The sequence below is a fragment of the Vombatus ursinus genome, unplaced genomic scaffold (genome assembly GCF_900497805.2).
Source record: "Vombatus ursinus unplaced genomic scaffold, bare-nosed wombat genome assembly UNPS02014820.1, whole genome shotgun sequence".
Lineage (NCBI taxonomy): Eukaryota > Metazoa > Chordata > Mammalia > Diprotodontia > Vombatidae > Vombatus > Vombatus ursinus.
The window spans coordinates 19,434,912-19,453,222 of NW_020954598.1; the positions used below are offsets into that span (position 1 = coordinate 19,434,912).

The 18,311-nt window shown below is 42.8% G+C and overlaps 1 protein-coding gene across 4 annotated transcripts in view; it reads left to right on the forward strand.

The window, feature by feature from the left end:
• Positions 1–3,056: 3,056 nt before the first annotated feature.
• The window catches only part of LOC114024029 (inter-alpha-trypsin inhibitor heavy chain H4-like), a 37,687-nt gene continuing 22,432 nt past the window's right edge, over positions 3,057–18,311 (forward strand). For 2 of the 4 annotated variants that reach the window (XM_027836851.1, XM_027836850.1), the window contains exons 1-6: positions 3,057–3,212; positions 4,137–4,297; positions 14,063–14,167; positions 14,380–14,542; positions 14,771–14,881; positions 15,726–15,854. In XM_027836851.1, coding sequence (XP_027692652.1) covers positions 3,141–3,212; positions 4,137–4,297; positions 14,063–14,167; positions 14,380–14,542; positions 14,771–14,881; positions 15,726–15,854 — 741 coding nt within the window. In that variant the 5' untranslated portion in view covers positions 3,057–3,140. Of the gene's footprint in view, positions 3,213–4,136; positions 4,298–13,140; positions 13,222–14,062; positions 14,168–14,379; positions 14,543–14,770; positions 14,882–15,725; positions 15,855–18,311 lie in introns of those variants that run through there. The other 2 variants (XM_027836848.1, XM_027836849.1) reach the window with 2 other exon arrangements.

Sequence of the window (18,311 nt, forward strand, 5' to 3'; positions counted from 1 at the left end):
CCACCAGCCAAATCTCTAAAAACAATCCTCCCACCCCAGGTCCTTTGGCTACTTTATCTGCAGGTCAGAACCTGCATGAAATGTTATCAACAGTCTGAGCCCTTAGACCCCTTAAAGCCCACCAAGTCTTGAGGAGTATCTCACTATCTTTTAAGGAAAAGTTAGCCTAACCTGCATGGAAGGAAGGGTTAAGATGTTGTTCCTCCAACGGGGGCAAAAGATTCAAGAGTATAGCATAGAGTTTTATTGAGTCACCAAGGGGTCAAGACAGGGAAGAGTGGAGAGTACAGTCAGTTCAGAGATAATGGCTTGAGAAAGGATGGAAGAAATGGAGGTTACAGTGAAGATGAAAAAGAGGGTTGGGGTCATAAGGTATAGGGAAAGTAGGAACGATAAAAGATTATGATCAGATAAGGGAATTTTAGAGCTCATGAACATGGAAGTAGAACAGTTGTGGGTGATGGCAAGATCCAGGGTGTGTATGTAGCAGAGGTGAAATGGATAAAAAGATCATGGAAACTGAGTAGAATGATAAAGGTGTTTGAGAGAGCATCAATATGCATATTAAATCCCCTAGTCTGAGGGAAGGAATTGAGACAGAAAGACTGTGAGCTAGTCACTACACTCATTGAGATAGAAGAGGGAATGCACATAGGTCAGTAGGTAACAACCACCAGGATCTGGATTGGGTGATAAATTTGAATTGGATGAGCACCAAAAGAGGAGAGGTTGCTGAGTCATGGTGGTAGAGGGAGAGTCTGGAAATGGCAATGAGAAGCAGAGTTTCCAAGTCTTTCACCATGACTAGTGAGTCAGGGGGGTTGGGGGGAAGATTACTGAAAAGGGTGGGCAGGGATGCAATATCTTCAGAAGGAAACCAGTTCTCAGTGAGCGCCAGAAGACTGAAGGAGGGAGAAAGGAAATTATTTAGGAGGAAAATAAGTTTGTTAATTGTGGAGCAGACATTCCAGAGAACATAGTGGAAGGGACAGGCAGATCTGGAGTAGGGGAGAAAAGTTGAGTTGTATTGGAATAAAGGAGGAGGCAGCTGGGAAATGGGGAATGGGGTTTGTTCAAAGATAGTAAGTATAGAGTCACTAGGATTTGGGAATATATAAGGGCATGGGAGCATGCTAGCCCTTGAGAAATGAGTTCAAGTGGAATATAAGTGAATGGAGTGAGGTCTACTGAAGGAGGCAAGTGATCAGATTGTTAAAGTATTTCCTTAAAATCCAACCTCATGGGCAGGTGGCAAGGTTGTGTCTTGGGAGGCCAACCTCAGAGCATGCAGGAACAGGCAGAATTATGGCCTGTGGGACTCTGGTGGGTAGACAGGACATGGCAGTACAAGGTGGGTTTGCAGGGGGTTGTGACACAAGCCTGAATGAAAACTAGCAGCTGAAGTGTGGTTCCAGGAATGCCTGAAGAAGTGCTAGAAAAGGCCCTGGGGTGAAGACTAAGCTTGGATATCAGGTGGGTGGCCCAGTCTGGTACCTGGGATGGCCCCTGGAGAAAGCCCCAGGGCAAAGCCAAAAGAGGGGAGGCAAGTGGTGAGGTCTGACCCCATGGAAATGCCTGGGACTATGGTGACCAAAAGCCCTTGGAAATTTGGGGGAGAAAGTAGCTTCTACACAGGGGATAACTAGATATAGTCTAGTCTTCAAAGATTAAAATTAGGGGACATACAGAATGCTCATCATAAGCTAGAGTAATATTTTTGACAGAGACCTAAGTTCCTGGACCAGGAAGTTCTGCTTGAGAGAACTACCTGTTTATCTACGGACATCTCTGCCCTTTGTTCTAAAGAGCTTGATGCCTGTAGCAAAGAATCTGCTCTTGAAAATGAGGGGCTATAGCCAAGCCTTTGATGGGAACAGCACAGGTCACCTCTTAGGGAAAAAATCAAAGAAGTTGCTTCATCCTCTTCTGCTCTGTTCTGTTGCTGATGCTCTGGTGGAGGAAGGGGATGCTAATTTTTCAAAAGAAACTTTAAAAAAGACACAAGGCTTTGAACCTAAAAAAGCACAATAGAGTCCACTCTTTCTATGAGGAAGACATAGCATTAAGCCAAGGCCTTTAACTAAAGTCAGAAACTAAAAGCAGAGTTCTGCAGGCGGGTATTCAGTGGGGCTGTACATGGCAGTGTCTGATAGAGACCCCGTAGTCACTGGAAACTCTAGCACAAGCTTCATCTACAGTGAAACAGCACCTGGTGGAGACAGTGCACCAAGAGGGAAGAGAATGAAGATATCACCACAAGATGTTGGTGATGCTACCCCACCAGAGATGAGAATTGCCCCCATAAATGCACATTGGCCACACATGTTCCTTATTCCCTAAGTGTCCCTTCTGCACATGTTTCTTATATCTTCCCATCGATGGTGTGTATATTTGTGAGAGAGCTTGCCTTGTGTTTATGGGGAAAATATTTTATGATTTCTTGCTCTATGTTACTGTAGATTTTATTACTTTATTACTATATTATTAATTAAATACCTTTGCTTTGAACCGATTGTGTCTTCTGGCTGACAATTAAATTAGAAACATTGGTGGGGGCCCTGACCTGTGATTGTTGGAGATATAGACCCACAGAATACTTCAAACCTGAGCTAGTCTCCTCTGGGGGAGGAGACCTTGGAAGCTGGGGAGCTGCCCCCAAGTGCTACAAATACTTTTGTATTGAATTGAATTGACCTTGACACTATTCCGTTCAGAATGTGTTACAAGCTCATTACTCCTGCTTCCCTGTGCCATTCTCTCTCCTACCCCAGTGTGACCTCGCTGGAGTGCTGCAGTTGAAAAAGAGGCCTGGGGCCTGGAAAACAAGACTGAGAAGAGGGAGGTCAATGCACAGCATGGTCTGACCACTGTCATTGCAGAGTCTGTTCCAAGCCTTCCTGTCTGGGGGGAGGAGGGGGAGGTGTTTCTCAATAGATCAAAGTCCCTCTGGGAGGTGGAGCCTGGCCACTTATCCTGAGCTATTGCATTTGGTTAGTAAATATCTACCACCTTGGGACCAGCTTCCTGGAATAGACCCCCTGGGGTCAGGGATGGAACTAGGTGAGGGAACGGAGGAAGGAAGAGTTACTAATTCATAGAAGCTTCTAAATTCTGGCCCCTCCTATCCCTACACAGCCAGGATGGAGGCTCTAGCCCATATCCTGTTACTCTTTCTCCTGCTGGCCTCCTTCAGCCCCGTTGCTGCCCAGGAGGTACCTGTGTGTGTGTTTCTGAGCATGAATGATCGCGTATTTGTGAGCTTATAATCACACAAATATTTGGAAATGCATTTGTATATTTGTGTGCATATATGGAAACAGAAGGGTATGAGCATGTGGACTGCTGAGTATATCTGGGATGAATATTCCGGGGGCCGAGATAGAATATACCAGGGATCTGGGAGTGTGATAGGGGAACTGATGGTAGTGATTGTGTGTGTGTGTGTGTGTGTGTGTGTGTGTGTGTGTGTGTGCAGTAGTGGGTGGAGGGAAGTCCTGAATAACCCACAAATTTGGTGAGTTGTCTCTACAGAAGGCCAGAACAAAACTGTCATAGACCTTGGATTGGGGAGGGAGATCTATCCTAGGGAAATGGAGCAGCTCTAGCATAAACCCTGGACATTTGATGAAGACTTGGCTCCCCTGTTAAGAGAATGGCACTCCCCTAGGGTAGAGGGGGAGAAGTCTTGGGGTTTCAAAGGCTTTGTGCTCACTCCCCAAACACTTCTAGCCTTCACCTACCTATGCTGCCATCAGCCCTTGGTGAGAGACTAGGATAAGTTCCATTCTCCCTATCTTCAAAAGTGAGAGACAGAGGCCAGGAAAGATTAAATGACTTGACTCTAGTTGCCAAACAAGTCAGCATAGCCAGGACTAGAACCCAGATTTTTCCAATACAGCTCAACCTTCCCATTCCTGCTCCCCCATCCCTAGACTTTAAACTATTTCCCTAGCAATGGAGATGTTCTATACTGCTCTGTTTATTACCTGATGCCCATAGAGACTGATTGGTTTGTAATTGGCTTGGCAGAGTCAGGGGACTGCCCACAGTAGGGAGAGAACTGAGGGCTAGCAGAGAAGAGACTACCAGAAATCCTTTCATTGCATCTCCTTCTTCTGGTGTCATTCATACCCTAGGATGGCATTGACATTTACAGTCTCACCATGGACTCCAGGATCACATCACGATTTGCCCACACCACCATCACCAGCCATGTGGTCAATAAGGCTGACCGAGCCCAAGAGGCCACCTTCCAGGTGGAGATACCCAAGACAGCCTTTATCACCAATTTCTCCATGTAGGTACTGATACTCAGCAACTTGCAGTTCCCTTCATGCTTGAATATCCTCTGCTCCCCAACTCCCTTATGAAGAGTGTCAGGAACAGGGCTCATGACCTAATATATATATACACTAATATGTACAATAGGGGTAATGAAGAGAGTGAATTTGACATTTTAGTACAAGGATATAAATAATGCATATGACTTATGTAGTCTTGGTGGGATGAAACTCATAATTAGAATGTTGTAATGCAGTATCACACCTAGTTTTTAAAAAATTGATTCAAGAGTCTACATCTGCATGGAAATTCATGGACCTAAGAAAGGAATTTTAGGTGGAGAAAATTTAGATAAGAATAAAAGGAAAGAGAAAGAGAAGAGCTATTCTTATGAGAGTATATACTACAAACTGCCTGGCCAGATGGAGACCATAGGTGATACTTTTCTAATAGTAATAGATTCCTACAGTAATTTAAAGTTTTTAGAGTATTGTCCTCAGAATGACTGTCAGAGATACTCATTGCAAATATTGATATTCGCACTTTGCAGCTAAAAAAGACCAGAGGCTTGGAGAAATTAAATGATACTTACAAGGTTATACAGCAATAAAGTATCTTGAAAACACATTTTCTTAACATAAGTATGGTGCTTTTTCATTTCATCAAGCTGCCTACAGATCATGAAACTGGCAGTTTCAAAATAGAGTAATAATAGGGAATGTCAACTCTCTAGATACCTGGTGGAGGTGTCTTTTTTTGCCAGAAACATGACCTAAGAAACTCTTTATTTACTTGGTTAGAAGTTTAATCTCCATGTTCTGTACAAAATTTCTGTCAATGACATGGATGAAGACATAGGGGACTGTTTAGTGCCTTTGCAGATGATAGAAAGATGGGAAAGCTAGTTAACATATTGGACAACAGAAGAATTAAGCTTCAAAGTGATCACTACAGGATAGAACAATGAGAATGAATTGAAATTAGCAGTTGAAATATAACAGAAATAGATTCTAGTTGAAATATAATAGAAATAAATATGCCTTGGCACTTCAGTTAAAAATCATCCGCACAAGTACAAGGTAAAAACTAAACACTGAAAAGGATCTGGGAGTCTTAGTGGACTGCAAGCTCAATAAAATTAATATAGCAGTCAAAATGTTAGCACAATCTGAGGCATTGGGTCCAATGAAGGAAATAATATTTCTGTCTTCTGCCCTGGTTAAGTCACATCTTCTGCTGTCATGCAGCTTAGTAGGGAAAACTGACACATACTCAGGCTTATTCTAGGATATTGGTGGTGAGTGAGGAGGAAGGGATGGGAGACAGATATTCCAAGGGAAACTAAATGATACTTAGTAACTAACTGGCTATGAGAGGTTAGGGAGAGAAAATAGTTCAAGTAACTCCAAAGTTACAAACATAAGCAACTGAGTGAATAGTATGCAAAGAAAAATGGTGAGGTGAGGAGAAGCAGGCGTGAGAGGAGAAATATTGAGCTCGGTTTTGGGGACATTATCTCTACCTGCATGTTTCAGGTGTTGATGGGACATGCAGGTAGAGATGGCCTTCAGAGAGATGAAGATGAGGACCTCGAGCTCAGTAGAACGGGTAGAGCTGGAGATCTGATTTGGGCATCATCCCCACAGAGGCAGTGATTAAAGCCCTTTGAGTAAATGAGATTGACAAAGACAGAGGATACCTTCAGGCAACAACCATATTAGAAATCACTGGGTCCATCTGTTCTGCTCCCTCTGAGCAGGTGTCTCATTTGTTCAAGAAGAAAATGAGAAGTCAGTGAAATAGGGCAACAGAAGTATGCTTAAAGAGGTGGGAAGATAACCAAGAATGCGACATCTCTGAAGGCAAGAGAGGAGAAAGCTACAAAGGGAGTCAGCCAGTGCCATGATTCTGATTCACTGTGACCTCTGAGGTCCTGTTCACCTCTAGTATTTGATGATTGTTATTGATTGATGATGTAATGATTGGTTATTCCTTCCTCCAAAGGACCTCCCTTCTCCTTTCCCTTCAAGTCCCTTACTGTTTCCCCCTTTCTGAAGATACCCAGTTAGTCAGCAAGCATTTATTAAGTTCCCACTATGTTCAAGGAACTATGCCAAGTGCTGAGAATACAAAGGAAGGCAAAAACAGTCCCTGCTGTCAAAGATTTCACAGTCTAATGGGAGAAACAACATGCATGCAAACCCTGTACGTGTAAGATACAGATGGAGCCAATCGGAGGAATCTCAAGTGGAAGGGATTAGCATTAAGGGGGAACCAGCAAAGGCTGCTTGCAGAAGGTGGGATTTTAGATGAAACTTGGGGAAAGTCAGAAAAGCCAGGAGGCAGAAACAAGGAGGAGGAGAACTCTAGGCATGGAAGACAGCCAGTGAAAATGCACAGAGTCCGGAGATGGGGTGTCTTGTGCAAGGAGGCCAATGACATTGGATTGTAGAGTATGTAGGAGAAAGTGAGGTGTAAGAAGACTGGAAAGATAGGAGGGGACCAGCTTATGAAGGGTTTTGAAAGACAAATAGGGGATTTTACATATGAGTTAATAGGGAGGTGTGTATGTGACATAGTCAGACCTGGACTTTAGGAAGATCATTTTTTTGGTTTTGTTTTGTTTTTGCTTTTTCGTGAGGCAGTTAGGGTTAAATGACTTGCCCAGGGTCACACAGCTAGTTAAGTGTCAAGTGTTTGAGACCAGATTTGAACTCAGGTTCTCCTGACTCCAAGGCCAGAGCTCTATCCACTGCGCCACCTACTAGCTGCCCCCAGGAAGATCAATTTTACAGCTCAGTGGAGAATGGACTGCAGTGAGACAGAGACTTGGGGCAAGAAGACCAACCTGAAAGTATTGCAAGAGTTCAGGTGGGAGGTGATGAGGACCTGCATCAGAGGTGAATGGAGAGAAAGGATTGGGCATATGAGAGATGTGGCAAATGGAGATTTGATACCATTTGGCAACTGAGTGGGTATGAAGGAGGGGTAAGAGAGAATGAGGACTTGAGGATGACAGTAAGGTTGCAAGCCCGGATGACTGGAGGAATAGTGGGATCCTTAATAATAATCATGGGCAGTTTTGGGGCAAAGATCATGAGTTCAATTTTGGACATCTTCTTTTAAGATGTCTGTTAAGTCATCCAGTTTGAGATGTCCAGTAGGCAGCTGGAGGTTAGAGACTGGAGGCCAGAAGAGATGTTAGGTTTGGATAAGTAGATTTGAGAATCATCAAGGTGAAAATTAAGTCCATGGGAGTTGATGAGCTCACTAAGACCAATTGTATAGAGGAAGAGAAGCCAAGGTATCACACTTTACAATTAACTAGCTCAGGAATGTAATATATAATTTGTCCAACAGGTGGTGCCATACTCCAGACACCAGCCCCAATGGTCTTGTCAATGTCCTTTGACATCCTCACAGAAGGCCCCTGATACTTCTGAATTGAGTTGAACAGCCTAGAAACTCAAACAATCCATAAGATCACTAGGTCTCCTCCCAGCCTCTCCAGTACCTTGGAGGATGGACTGATCTTCCCCAGTCAGCAAGTTCCCTGAGGGCAGGGCCAGAGTCTCCTCTGATTTTATCTCCTCTGGCTCTGAGCTCTTAGACCTCAGGCTGGCCCTATTCCTTCTGTCTCCTTGACCTGTGGATACCCTGATGGCAGACCCTGAGTCTGCTCTTGCTCTGTCCCACGGCTCCCAACCAGATCTTAATCACCAAGACCATTGGCCTTTTCTCAGCTTTCATCCTTCTTGACCTCTGTATAGCTTTTGAAATTGTTGACTACCTGTTCCTACTGCCCTCCCCTCTCCTGAGGCTTTATGACATGGAATTTCCCCAGGTTTCCTAATACCCCTCTATTCTGCTCCTTCTCAATCTCCTTTCCTAGACTTTCATTCATTTCCAACTTCCTAGGCACATGGATGTTAGCTATTATTATGGTTCATCTTGATGTTAATGAAAAGAAGGTCATTGAATGAGATTATATCTCTTATATCTGTCACTTCTGCATGTATCGTATATTGTATTCCCAGGGCTCTGTATACAATAATTGCTTAATAAATGATTTTCCATTCATTCAATCAGTCAGTCACCTTTCATGGATTCTTTTTTTTTTGACTAGGTATTGGGGTTCAGTGACTTGGCCAGGGTCACACAGCAAGTAAGTGTCAAGTGTCTGAGACCAGATTTGAACTCAGGTCCTCCTGACTCCAGGGCTGGTGCTCTATTCCTCTGTACCACCTAGCTACCCCTCCTTTCATGGATTCTTGAACGATATCAATGGGAGATAGCCCATTGGAAGATAGCATTTTAAGGCAACATTTTGCTCTGCTGAATCAAACTTTAAGAGAAGCCAACAAATGATAAGCACAGTGGAATCTCATATTTTCTACATATTTTAGTCGTTTGTACAATGGTAAAGTGAGGTCCACTATAGAAAATTGCTAGTGAAAACCTTCCTATTCCCTACTAATAACCTGATACGTTTGATGTTCATGAAGATGATTCTCCTAAAAATTTTGTATCTATGGGAACTTGGGCATGTGTCAGTAGTAACACATGTTCTCTCAGTCATTTTTTTTTTAGCATTAACAATTAGTTAATTTGCAGTTTGTACAATTTGTACAAATTTGTATAATTAGTATACAATAGTATTACCATTAGTACAATAATTTTTTTAGTATTAACAATTAGTATTTTTAGTATTAACAAAGTCTGAGTTTTTTCCCCCATGTCGTTATATCTTCCCCCTTTCAGATACATTTTGAATACCATCACTGCCCTCACAATTGTGTCACTTCCAGCATGGACCTCCTAAATATTTAATTGGCCTAATTTGGCTGCTTTTCCCATCTTTGTTCTCCTAGTGCCTTTTTTATCTCTTCTATGAATATATTGGGGACTGTGATGTTAGAGTCCCATTGTGATGCCTCTACTGTCCTTGATGGTAAAAATGACTTGCTATAAAAAGCTTTGCAGATTTTTTCTTATTTTCTTCTGTTTGTTTCCCTCCTTCCATTTTCATACTTAAAATATCGTTAAGATTGCTTTACTTAGGTCTGTTATCAAGCTTTCTTTAAAATGGTTTTTACTATTGAGAGAAATGACTGTTAATAACCAATTAATAACCAATAACCAGGCTTTTTCCCTGTCCTATTTCCTTGTTCAAAGCACAGCCTTTGAAGGACATTAGTGACCTCTGCCAAAAATTTACCCCGCCTAGACCATATTATTTAAGGTGAATTTCTGCCCATTGTGGTCCACTCAAGCAAGTTTAAATGGAGGTAGATCCTTTGGCCAAGGCTGGAGGTGGTCTGGGTGTACAGATAATCTCTTTGTCTAAAAGTGACATGATATCACTCTCTCAGCCCCTCATTGGAGTGAGCTCACTTCTCATTATAATATTCATTCTCTCACTAATTGTCAACCAATCAGAGTTTATTGCTATCTTCTGAACACCTACTTTTCTGAGGGCATTTAAGCTACGTGAGCACCACCATGATGGTCTTTGACTTTCAAGAGTGCCATGGACCTCTTTTATTAATAAAGTAATAACTAGTATTAATCAAATAATATTAATTAAATAATTATTATTAATAAAATGACTAATTACCCAAAAACTATGTCTCTAACTTTTTAAACATCACACTGCCCACTGCCTTTCTCAGCCTTATAAGGTGATACTGTTAGTCATGTTCCATTATCTTTCATTGTTTAAACAAACATATGTTTTAAACTGGTGCTCTCTATGTCCATCATCTTTCAGCACTTAGGAACTAAGTGCTGACTAAGATGGTTTGGGGCCTCTCATTGGTCTTCTTGTTATGGCAATTAATTTACATCAGCTAAACTTCTGTATAAAATTATCATAATTGGTGTCAATGTTTCTACCATCCAACTCCCATTTTTCATTTTCAGCAACCTATTTAAATAAGTCAAGATTTAGCTATTTCAATTTTAGACCATATCTTTTTCTCATTCTTTTTCTTCTACCATCAATTATTATCATCATATCAATTCTGATCTTTGTTCTAATGCAGGAATTCTTAATCTTTCATATGGCATGAACTCCTTTGGCAATCTGGAGAAGCCTATGGATCCCTTCTCAGAAGAAGGTTTTTAAACAATTGAAGGAAATGCTCAATTTTGGTTAGGGGTCAGAAAATAGAGATGTCATTTTTCCCCCCATCCAAGTTCTAGAACCCCTTAAAGTCTATCCATAGACTCTGTTGTTCTAGAGTCAGCAATTAGACAATACACAGGAAGTCAGGTGATATAGTGGATGGAGTGATGAACCTGGAGCCAGGAGTTTGAATTCTTTCTCAGATGCTTACTAGCTGTGTGAGCCTGGACAAGTCACTTAACTCCTCTCAGACTCAGTTTTCTCATCTGTAAAATGGGCATGATAATAGTCCCTACCTAATAGAGTTGTTGTGAGGATCAAATAAAGTAACATGTGGAAAACACTTTGCAAAACTTAAAAAGTGCTACTAAAATGCTAGCCAGTCAGGGATGACTTCTACATCAATAGTGGGTCTTTTCCTGTCCATTAAAATTGTATCAATTTTATTTTGGGGGCTGTTACTCAATGCTCACCATGTCTAGTAACTACTGATTCTTTTCTCAAAAAATATTCATGATGTAGTCAGGAAGCTTCTGTCTACAAGTCTCTCTGGTTTTTCTTATTTCCTATTTCTGACCCATGATTTCTAATACTATTTCCCCCATCTTTACCTATTCTTGCCTTTGCACTGAAATCGACTAACAAAGTATATGCTGACTTAACTTTGAGAGTTTGACCCATTTATGTTCTTCATAAAATTTCTCTACTTATTCATCTCCAGATAGCTAGGTAATGAAGTAGACAGAACACTGGGCTTAGTTAGGAAGACCTGAGTTTAAATCCAGCCTCAGATACTTATTAGCTCTATGGCCCTGAACAAGTCATTTAACTCTGTCTCCGTTTCCTTTTTGGGAAAATGGGGATAATAATAGCACCTACCTCCCAGGCTTGTGAAAAGAAAATGAGACAATAGATATAAAGGGCTTTGCAAACTTTATAGCACTATATAAATGCTAGTTATTATTATTATTATTAATTATCCTCTGCAACCAACGTTGGTATATAAAACGCATTTTTCCCCATAGTGGTCTTTTTTTAAAAAAATTTACAAATTGTTATCATGAACCCTGCAATACAAGATGAACATATGTCATTATCTTTCACCTGAAACCCATCCTCTCCCCCACAAGATTCCCTATTATTGGAGAGAGCAACACCATCCTCCCAGTCCCTCAGGCTCAAAACCTAGGTGTCTTTTTTGACTCCCCACTATCTCTCTCCCTCCACATCCAATCTTTTGCCAAGGCCTGCCAATTTCACCCTTGCAACATTTCTCAAATACATCCCCTTCTCTCCTCTGACACTGACTGCCACCACTGTAGTATAGATCCTCATCACCTCGTGCCTAGACCATTTCAATAGCCTGGTGATAGGGCTGCCTGCCTCAAGTCTCTCTCCACTCCATTCAGCCACTACAGTGATTTTCCTAAAGTGCGAGTCTGACCATTTCACCCCTCTGCTCAATTAAACTCCAGGGGCTTCCTATTGCCTTCAAGATCAAATATGAAATGTTCCATTTGGCATTCAAAGCCCTTCATTACCTAGCCCCCTCCTACCTTTCTAGTCTTCTTATACCTTATTCCCCAACACATACTCCTTGATGCAATGACACCGGCCTCCTGGCTGTTTCATGAACAAGCCACTCCTCTTGGCTCCCGGAACTTTCTCTGGCTGTCCCCCGTGCCTGGAATGTTTTCTTTCCTCTGCTCTGCCTTCTGACCTACCTATCTTCCTGTAAGTCCCAGATAAAATCCCATCTTTTGCTCAAAGCCTTCCACAGCCAATCTTAATTTCCCCCTGTTAATTTTATTTCCTTTTTATCCTGTATATAGTTTGCTTTGTATCTTATTTGTTTGCATGTTGTCTCCTCTATTAGACTGCGAGCTCCTTGGGATCAGGGACTGTCTTTTGCCTTGTTTTCTATCTCCAGCACTTAGCACAGTGCCTGGCATATAGTAGATGCTTAATAAATGTTTATTGATCGATTATCCCATGAAATGGTGTTTTGTATTGTATGCCAAGAAGCATACAATAAAACTAATTCTACCAACTCTTTTCTTTGTCTATAAGAAGTACCTATGAGAACCCTCCCATCTGGCTACAACTTCCCTCTGGTTTAATTTATAGCAAAAATGGCAATATTGTTATGCTACTGCTCCTCTAGTAGTATGTTGATTCCTTAATTTTGGGGTAGGGAACTTATGTTTAAAGTACCAAGACGTATGTTAGTTTACAGAAAGTCTAAAAACAGTATGGTTCTTAGCGTCCAGCATGGCGTGCCCTCATCAGAGAAGGTGCTGTTCTTTATGAGCAAAGCAGAATTGAAGTAGATCAAAAGAAACATAAGATGAACGAATTTAGAGAATCCACCCCAAATGTTCACATGGACTATTTGTGCATTCTGAGCTCATATTGGTCTGATCAGCCACAGTCGGACGCATTATGACTTGACTCTAACACGGTGATATCATTTTGATTGTCTTTGAGAACGAATGACAACCAATCACTACCTTCTCTGCCATTTTGTCACTGTGGAAGCAGAAAAGACACACAAGACCAAGACTCACTGTGTATTTGTTTATTATTTCATAGTTTGCTATGGCCAAAGAATTCATCATGAGTGGTGATGAGCCTCTCTCCACTAAGAAGATCCTCAGGAAACAGTCTCAGTACATTCCTGGACTATACATGAAGCTTCACTAGTATGATAGAAGCTTTCAGAGCTTGTGTTCCACTGGTATAACCTTCAAGACCCCAGAGTCACCTCCTCACTGCAATGAAGCGGCCTCCTAACTTCCCTGTTTCTTTTGAGGGTACCATCATCCTTCTGACTAGTCACCCTGGTCCACAAAATCAGTCATCTTTGAGTCTTTGCTCTCTCCCATCCCCCATATTCACTCACTTGCCAAGTCTTTTTGATGTTGCCTCAACAACATCTCTCACATCTGCCTCTTTTCCACTCCCATGGCCAACACCCTAGGTTAGAACCTCATCATTTCTTACCTTTTCTCTTGAAAAGGCCTTCTATTTGGTTTCCCTGCTCCTGTTCTCTCCTCTCTCCAACACAGCTTCCAACACAGCAATGGTTCATTATTGAATGTCTTTTGTGAAAGTTTGCTTGTTCCCAAATAACATTCTAAGTGATGATGCCTTTGATTCATGTAATTAGCTAGGAAATGTAGGCTGCAGCCAGATGGGGAAGGGTGTTAAATAACAAACAGAAAGGTTTGTATAGGAACCATTCAGAACAAGGAAAGACAATCTAAAATAGTTATGTTATAGTGTGTAGATGTTATGGGCAGCTAAGTGGTATGGTGGATAGATCACCAGGCCTGGAGTCAGGAAGATCTAAATTCAAATATGGCCTTAGACACATACTAGCTGTGTCACCCAAGACAGGTCACTTAACTCTGTTTGCCTCAGTTTCCTCCTCTGTTAAAAAGAGCTGGAGAAGAAAATGGCAAATCACTCCAGTGACCCCAAATGGGGTCATGAAAAGTTGGACATGACTGAATAAGAAGTGTAGATGTTAAGTAATATGAGAAATCAAAACCCAATCTGCCCCCTCCTCAGTTCCTCTAGCCCTCTTTCCTCAGCATCCCTGAGCTCCTTTCCTGAGGCCTCTCTATGCCCCTCTTCTCTCTCCCTCCTTAGGATTATTGATGGTGTGACATACCCAGGGGAGATGAAGGAGAAGGCATCTGCCCAGGAGAGGTACCGCTTAGCTCTGGCCAAGGGGCCGAGTGCTAAAATAATCAAGTAAGTACCTGGGACAGGGGTTGGGCAGGGACAACCAAGGAACCAGGAAGCCCCATACAGCCAGCCTCCTGCTTGAGAGTACCTCCTGCCCTGTCTGTTTAGGCCGTGGCCACGGCCACACTGACAACCTCTATAGAACCAAGCTATGCCCAAGCTCCCCCTGCCCACCCTGTCCATTCCCAGTGGCACTAAGGAGCCCACCTCCCACCCAGGGCCACAGGGAGGAATCTGGAACAGTTCCAGGTGTCTGTCAATGTGGCTCCGACTGCCAATGCCACCTTTGAGCTGGTCTATGAGGAGTTGTTGAAGAGGCAGCTGGGGAAATATGAGCTAATGCTGAAGGTCCAGCCCCAACAGCTGGTCAAACATCTGCAGGTAATAGGGCTGACCCTAAGTCACCTCCCCCGGGAAGCCTGCCTTGATGCATTCACTCTATTTCTCCAACGCAGAGAAGTCTGTCTCTTTCCCTTACCCCCATTAGACCAGGGCTCCCAAGGGCCAGGGCCTCTTCTTCCTCAGACTGGGGCCTCCCTAAGCATAGAGCTATCACCTTCCTTCAGACCTCCAGACTCTTCTCATGCCTTTTCCCCCTCCACTCCACAGATAGATATCCATATCTTTGAGCCTCAGGGCATCAGTTCCCTGGACACTGAGATCGCCTTTATGACCAAGGATCTGGCAGATGCCCTCACCACCACACAGAACAAGACCAAGGTCAGATGCTGAGACCTGGGAGGACAGAACCTGGGCCCTAGCCCAAATCATTATAGGGGCAGGAGGAAATGAGGCACAAGGCAGGAGAGGGGATTGGGCAGGTCAGTATGATTACAAAGTTTTCAGGCCTCTGTGCACACAGAGGGTACAGGTATTGAAGAAACTATGGAATTCTTGCCTGAGGGTGATTTAGACCCAGGGAGGGCAGAAGGGAATTCCTCATGGTTCTATTGCGTCCTTTGTCCCAGTCTAATCACCAAGAGGAGCTGGTGAGTGAGGTCAGTCACAGGTACCTTTGCTGGGTCACTGGGATAGAGTCCAACATATTCAGGTCCCCTGTGAGAAGAGGGGGAAGAGAAATGGTTATTATTATCTCTTTTCCTAGCTCGTGTTAGAGCAGCAATGAAGGTTTTTCCTAATAAGCAGTTCACACTCCAATTATCCCATCACTCCTTGGTTCGGAGTCATCTCACCCCTCCGACTAACCAGCCCCCACATACCCTGCAGCTCTGTGGCTCCTCATAGCAGATGTTCCCAAGGGCTCCTCCCTGCGGCATCTGTGCCCCATGGCCCCTCTCTTGGGCCTTCTTCTTTTCTATCGCTTCCATCTCCATCTCCATCCACAAAATCCCTCTACCTCAAAGCCAGGGTCAGGGGAAGAACTCAGGAATCTGGTTAGCCACTATCTAGCAGGTAAGCCATTCTTTCAGAAGTCTCTCGGCTTCCTGTGGGCATAGCTAAAGATGGATTACTCCAGTTTCCTCAGCTCTCGGGCCACCGGCAGGGCCCAGAAAGACCTCTGGCTTCTCAGCTAACTTCTCAGCACCAGCTTCTTCTCCTCCAGGCTCACATAGTGTTCAAGCCATCTCTGGCCCAGCAGCAGAAGGAGCCCGGGAAGCTGGACACGATTCTGGATGGCAACTTCATTGTCCATTATGACGTGAATCGAACCGCCGTTGCAGGGGACATCCAGGTGAAAGCTATAGGGGCAATGTGAAGGATGGGCTCTGGGAACCCTATGGGAAGGAAGCAGCTGTCAATCCGTTTTCTATCCTTGACTTTAGCAACACTATAGACTTTTGGGAAATCAATCCATCAGCAAATGTTGTTGACCCATCCTTGTGTGCTTAGCTCTGTACTTAGCAGCATTGTGTGGGAGACATAGGCTGTGTTACCTAGAGCCCTGATCGCAAGGAAGTAGTCTGAGAGACATAGGACATCACTTTATTGTCTATATATCTTGTATGTGGACTTTATTGTCTATATATTTTGGCCTCAATTTTGTCTCCTATGCAATGAAAGCTCATGCTACGTAGTGCTGAAGGTACCTTGCAGCCCTTACACTCTTGCATTCTGTGATTATTTGCCAAATCTGTGAATTACAGTGGAAAGGAAGTATGAACTGGGTGCTTTTGCTCAAGTTAATTGGGGCAGTGGGAGGGTAAGGGATTGTTAGCCCAATCCGGAGTCTGTCTCAGTAAGGCAGGCCCAGGAACTCCATTTGTTTCTTGTTTTTCTTCTTCCCCACCTCCCCATAAAGGGGAGACCAGCCCCATCTACTGCTGATCTTCTGTGTTCTTTATGAATTCATGCCCATTCCCATGTGAGGAGCTGTTTTCTGACCTCAGTCTTCCATTCTAGCAGAACCACACATTTGAGATCCATAGTACTTTATGTTCTAACTGCAGAGGGTGCAGACAGTAAGAGCAATGTGTTTGTTGGATTTCCTTTGTACATGCTTATAAATGTACATGTTGTCCCCCTTGATAGAATCTAAAATCCTTGAAAGAATCACTTGTTTCTTTTTCTTTCTTTCTTTCTTTTTAATCTTTCTATTCTGTAGCATAGTGGACAGCCTTACAATCAAGGTGCTGTCCAAAACAAACATTGGCCCCCTCTGAACTACCTTGCATTCAATCCAATCAATTGAGAAGCATTTATTAAGTATCTAGTACATGCCAGGGATGGCTAGGTGGTACAGTGGATAGAGTCCCAAATGGGGTCATGAAGAGTCAGACACAACTGAAACTGAACAGCAGTACTTCATGGCACTTCATGAATGCTTCTCAATTGATTGTTAGGTAGTTTAGAGAAGGCCGATGAATGTGCCTCTCTAGGCTGAGGTCTTAGCCAGGGGTGGGGAACCTGTGGCCTTCAGTCAAAGGGCCTCACTTGAGGACTTAGAGGGCCACATGTGGCCTTTAGGCTGCAAGTTCACCACCCCTGTGACCTAGACTGTCCTGTGGTGCTAAAGTTGTCTGTGTTCCTGTCATCCTCCACTTCTGCCCTACTGCCTTTCCCTCATCTCACACCCCTCCACTGAGTTCCTTCTTTTTAAAAAATAGCATTGTTTTTAATGTTTTTTTTTTCTTGTTTTCTTGTTTCCCATCTACACACCACCACCCCTACCCCACCAATAGAAACCTTCTTCATAACAAATAACTGCAGGGAAGCAAAACAAATCAACACATTGGCCACATCTGAAAATGTAGGCTTTATTCCATATCATTGTGTACCACCTGTTGGCTGTTTGGTGGGAGGCACACTTCATCAACAAATCCTTTTAAATCACAAGAGTCCATTGAGTTCCCTGAGGGCAGGAATCTGGTGCTGGTCATTCCTGTCTTTGCCATAGCTTAGTAAACCACTTAGTCAGTTAACAAATATTTATTAAGCACTTAATTGTGTACCATCCACTGAGCTAATTGCTGGTATGTGAAGAAAGTAAAAAACACAATTTTTACCCTCAGGAAGCTCACATTTTAATAGGGATGACAACAATATAATATATTTAGATTTATATAAGTTTAAATATATGTAACATATTTAATTATATAAATATATAAATTTTAATTTATTTAAAATATAGATAATTTCATATTAGATATTTTATGTAATATAGTTGTATGTAATATAATCTGCATATGATATAATATGTATGATAGGATATAATGTATATAACTACATACATGTAAGATACATACAGTATAAGTATACAGGACATGTAAATGGAGGTGATCTCAGAGGGATGGCACAAAAGAAGGGGAGACTAGGAGAAAGGCCTGCAAGAAGTAAGATTTGAGCTGAGTTTAGTGTGATACATGGCACTTGCTTGCTGACTGAGTTAGTAGAAGTAGGATGCAATGGGAAAGAGCTCAGGACAGGAATTTGGGAGACAGAGACCAAGCTTCTTGTCCTAGGCCTGGCACTAACACCTCCCTGTATCTTTAAGAAATCCCTTGGTTTTTATTTCTTGGTCTGTAAAATGGGAATCATATCCTCATGCTCTATGTCTCTGTGGAAGAAAGCTCTCTTCAGTGTTTAAGGGTCATAAGGGAAGGCCTTGCTCAGTAGACAGGCCTTGAGATGGGCTTTAGAGGATGGGTAGGTTTTGGAGAGGAGCTGGGAGGGGGGTTGTTTCCTGCTCTGA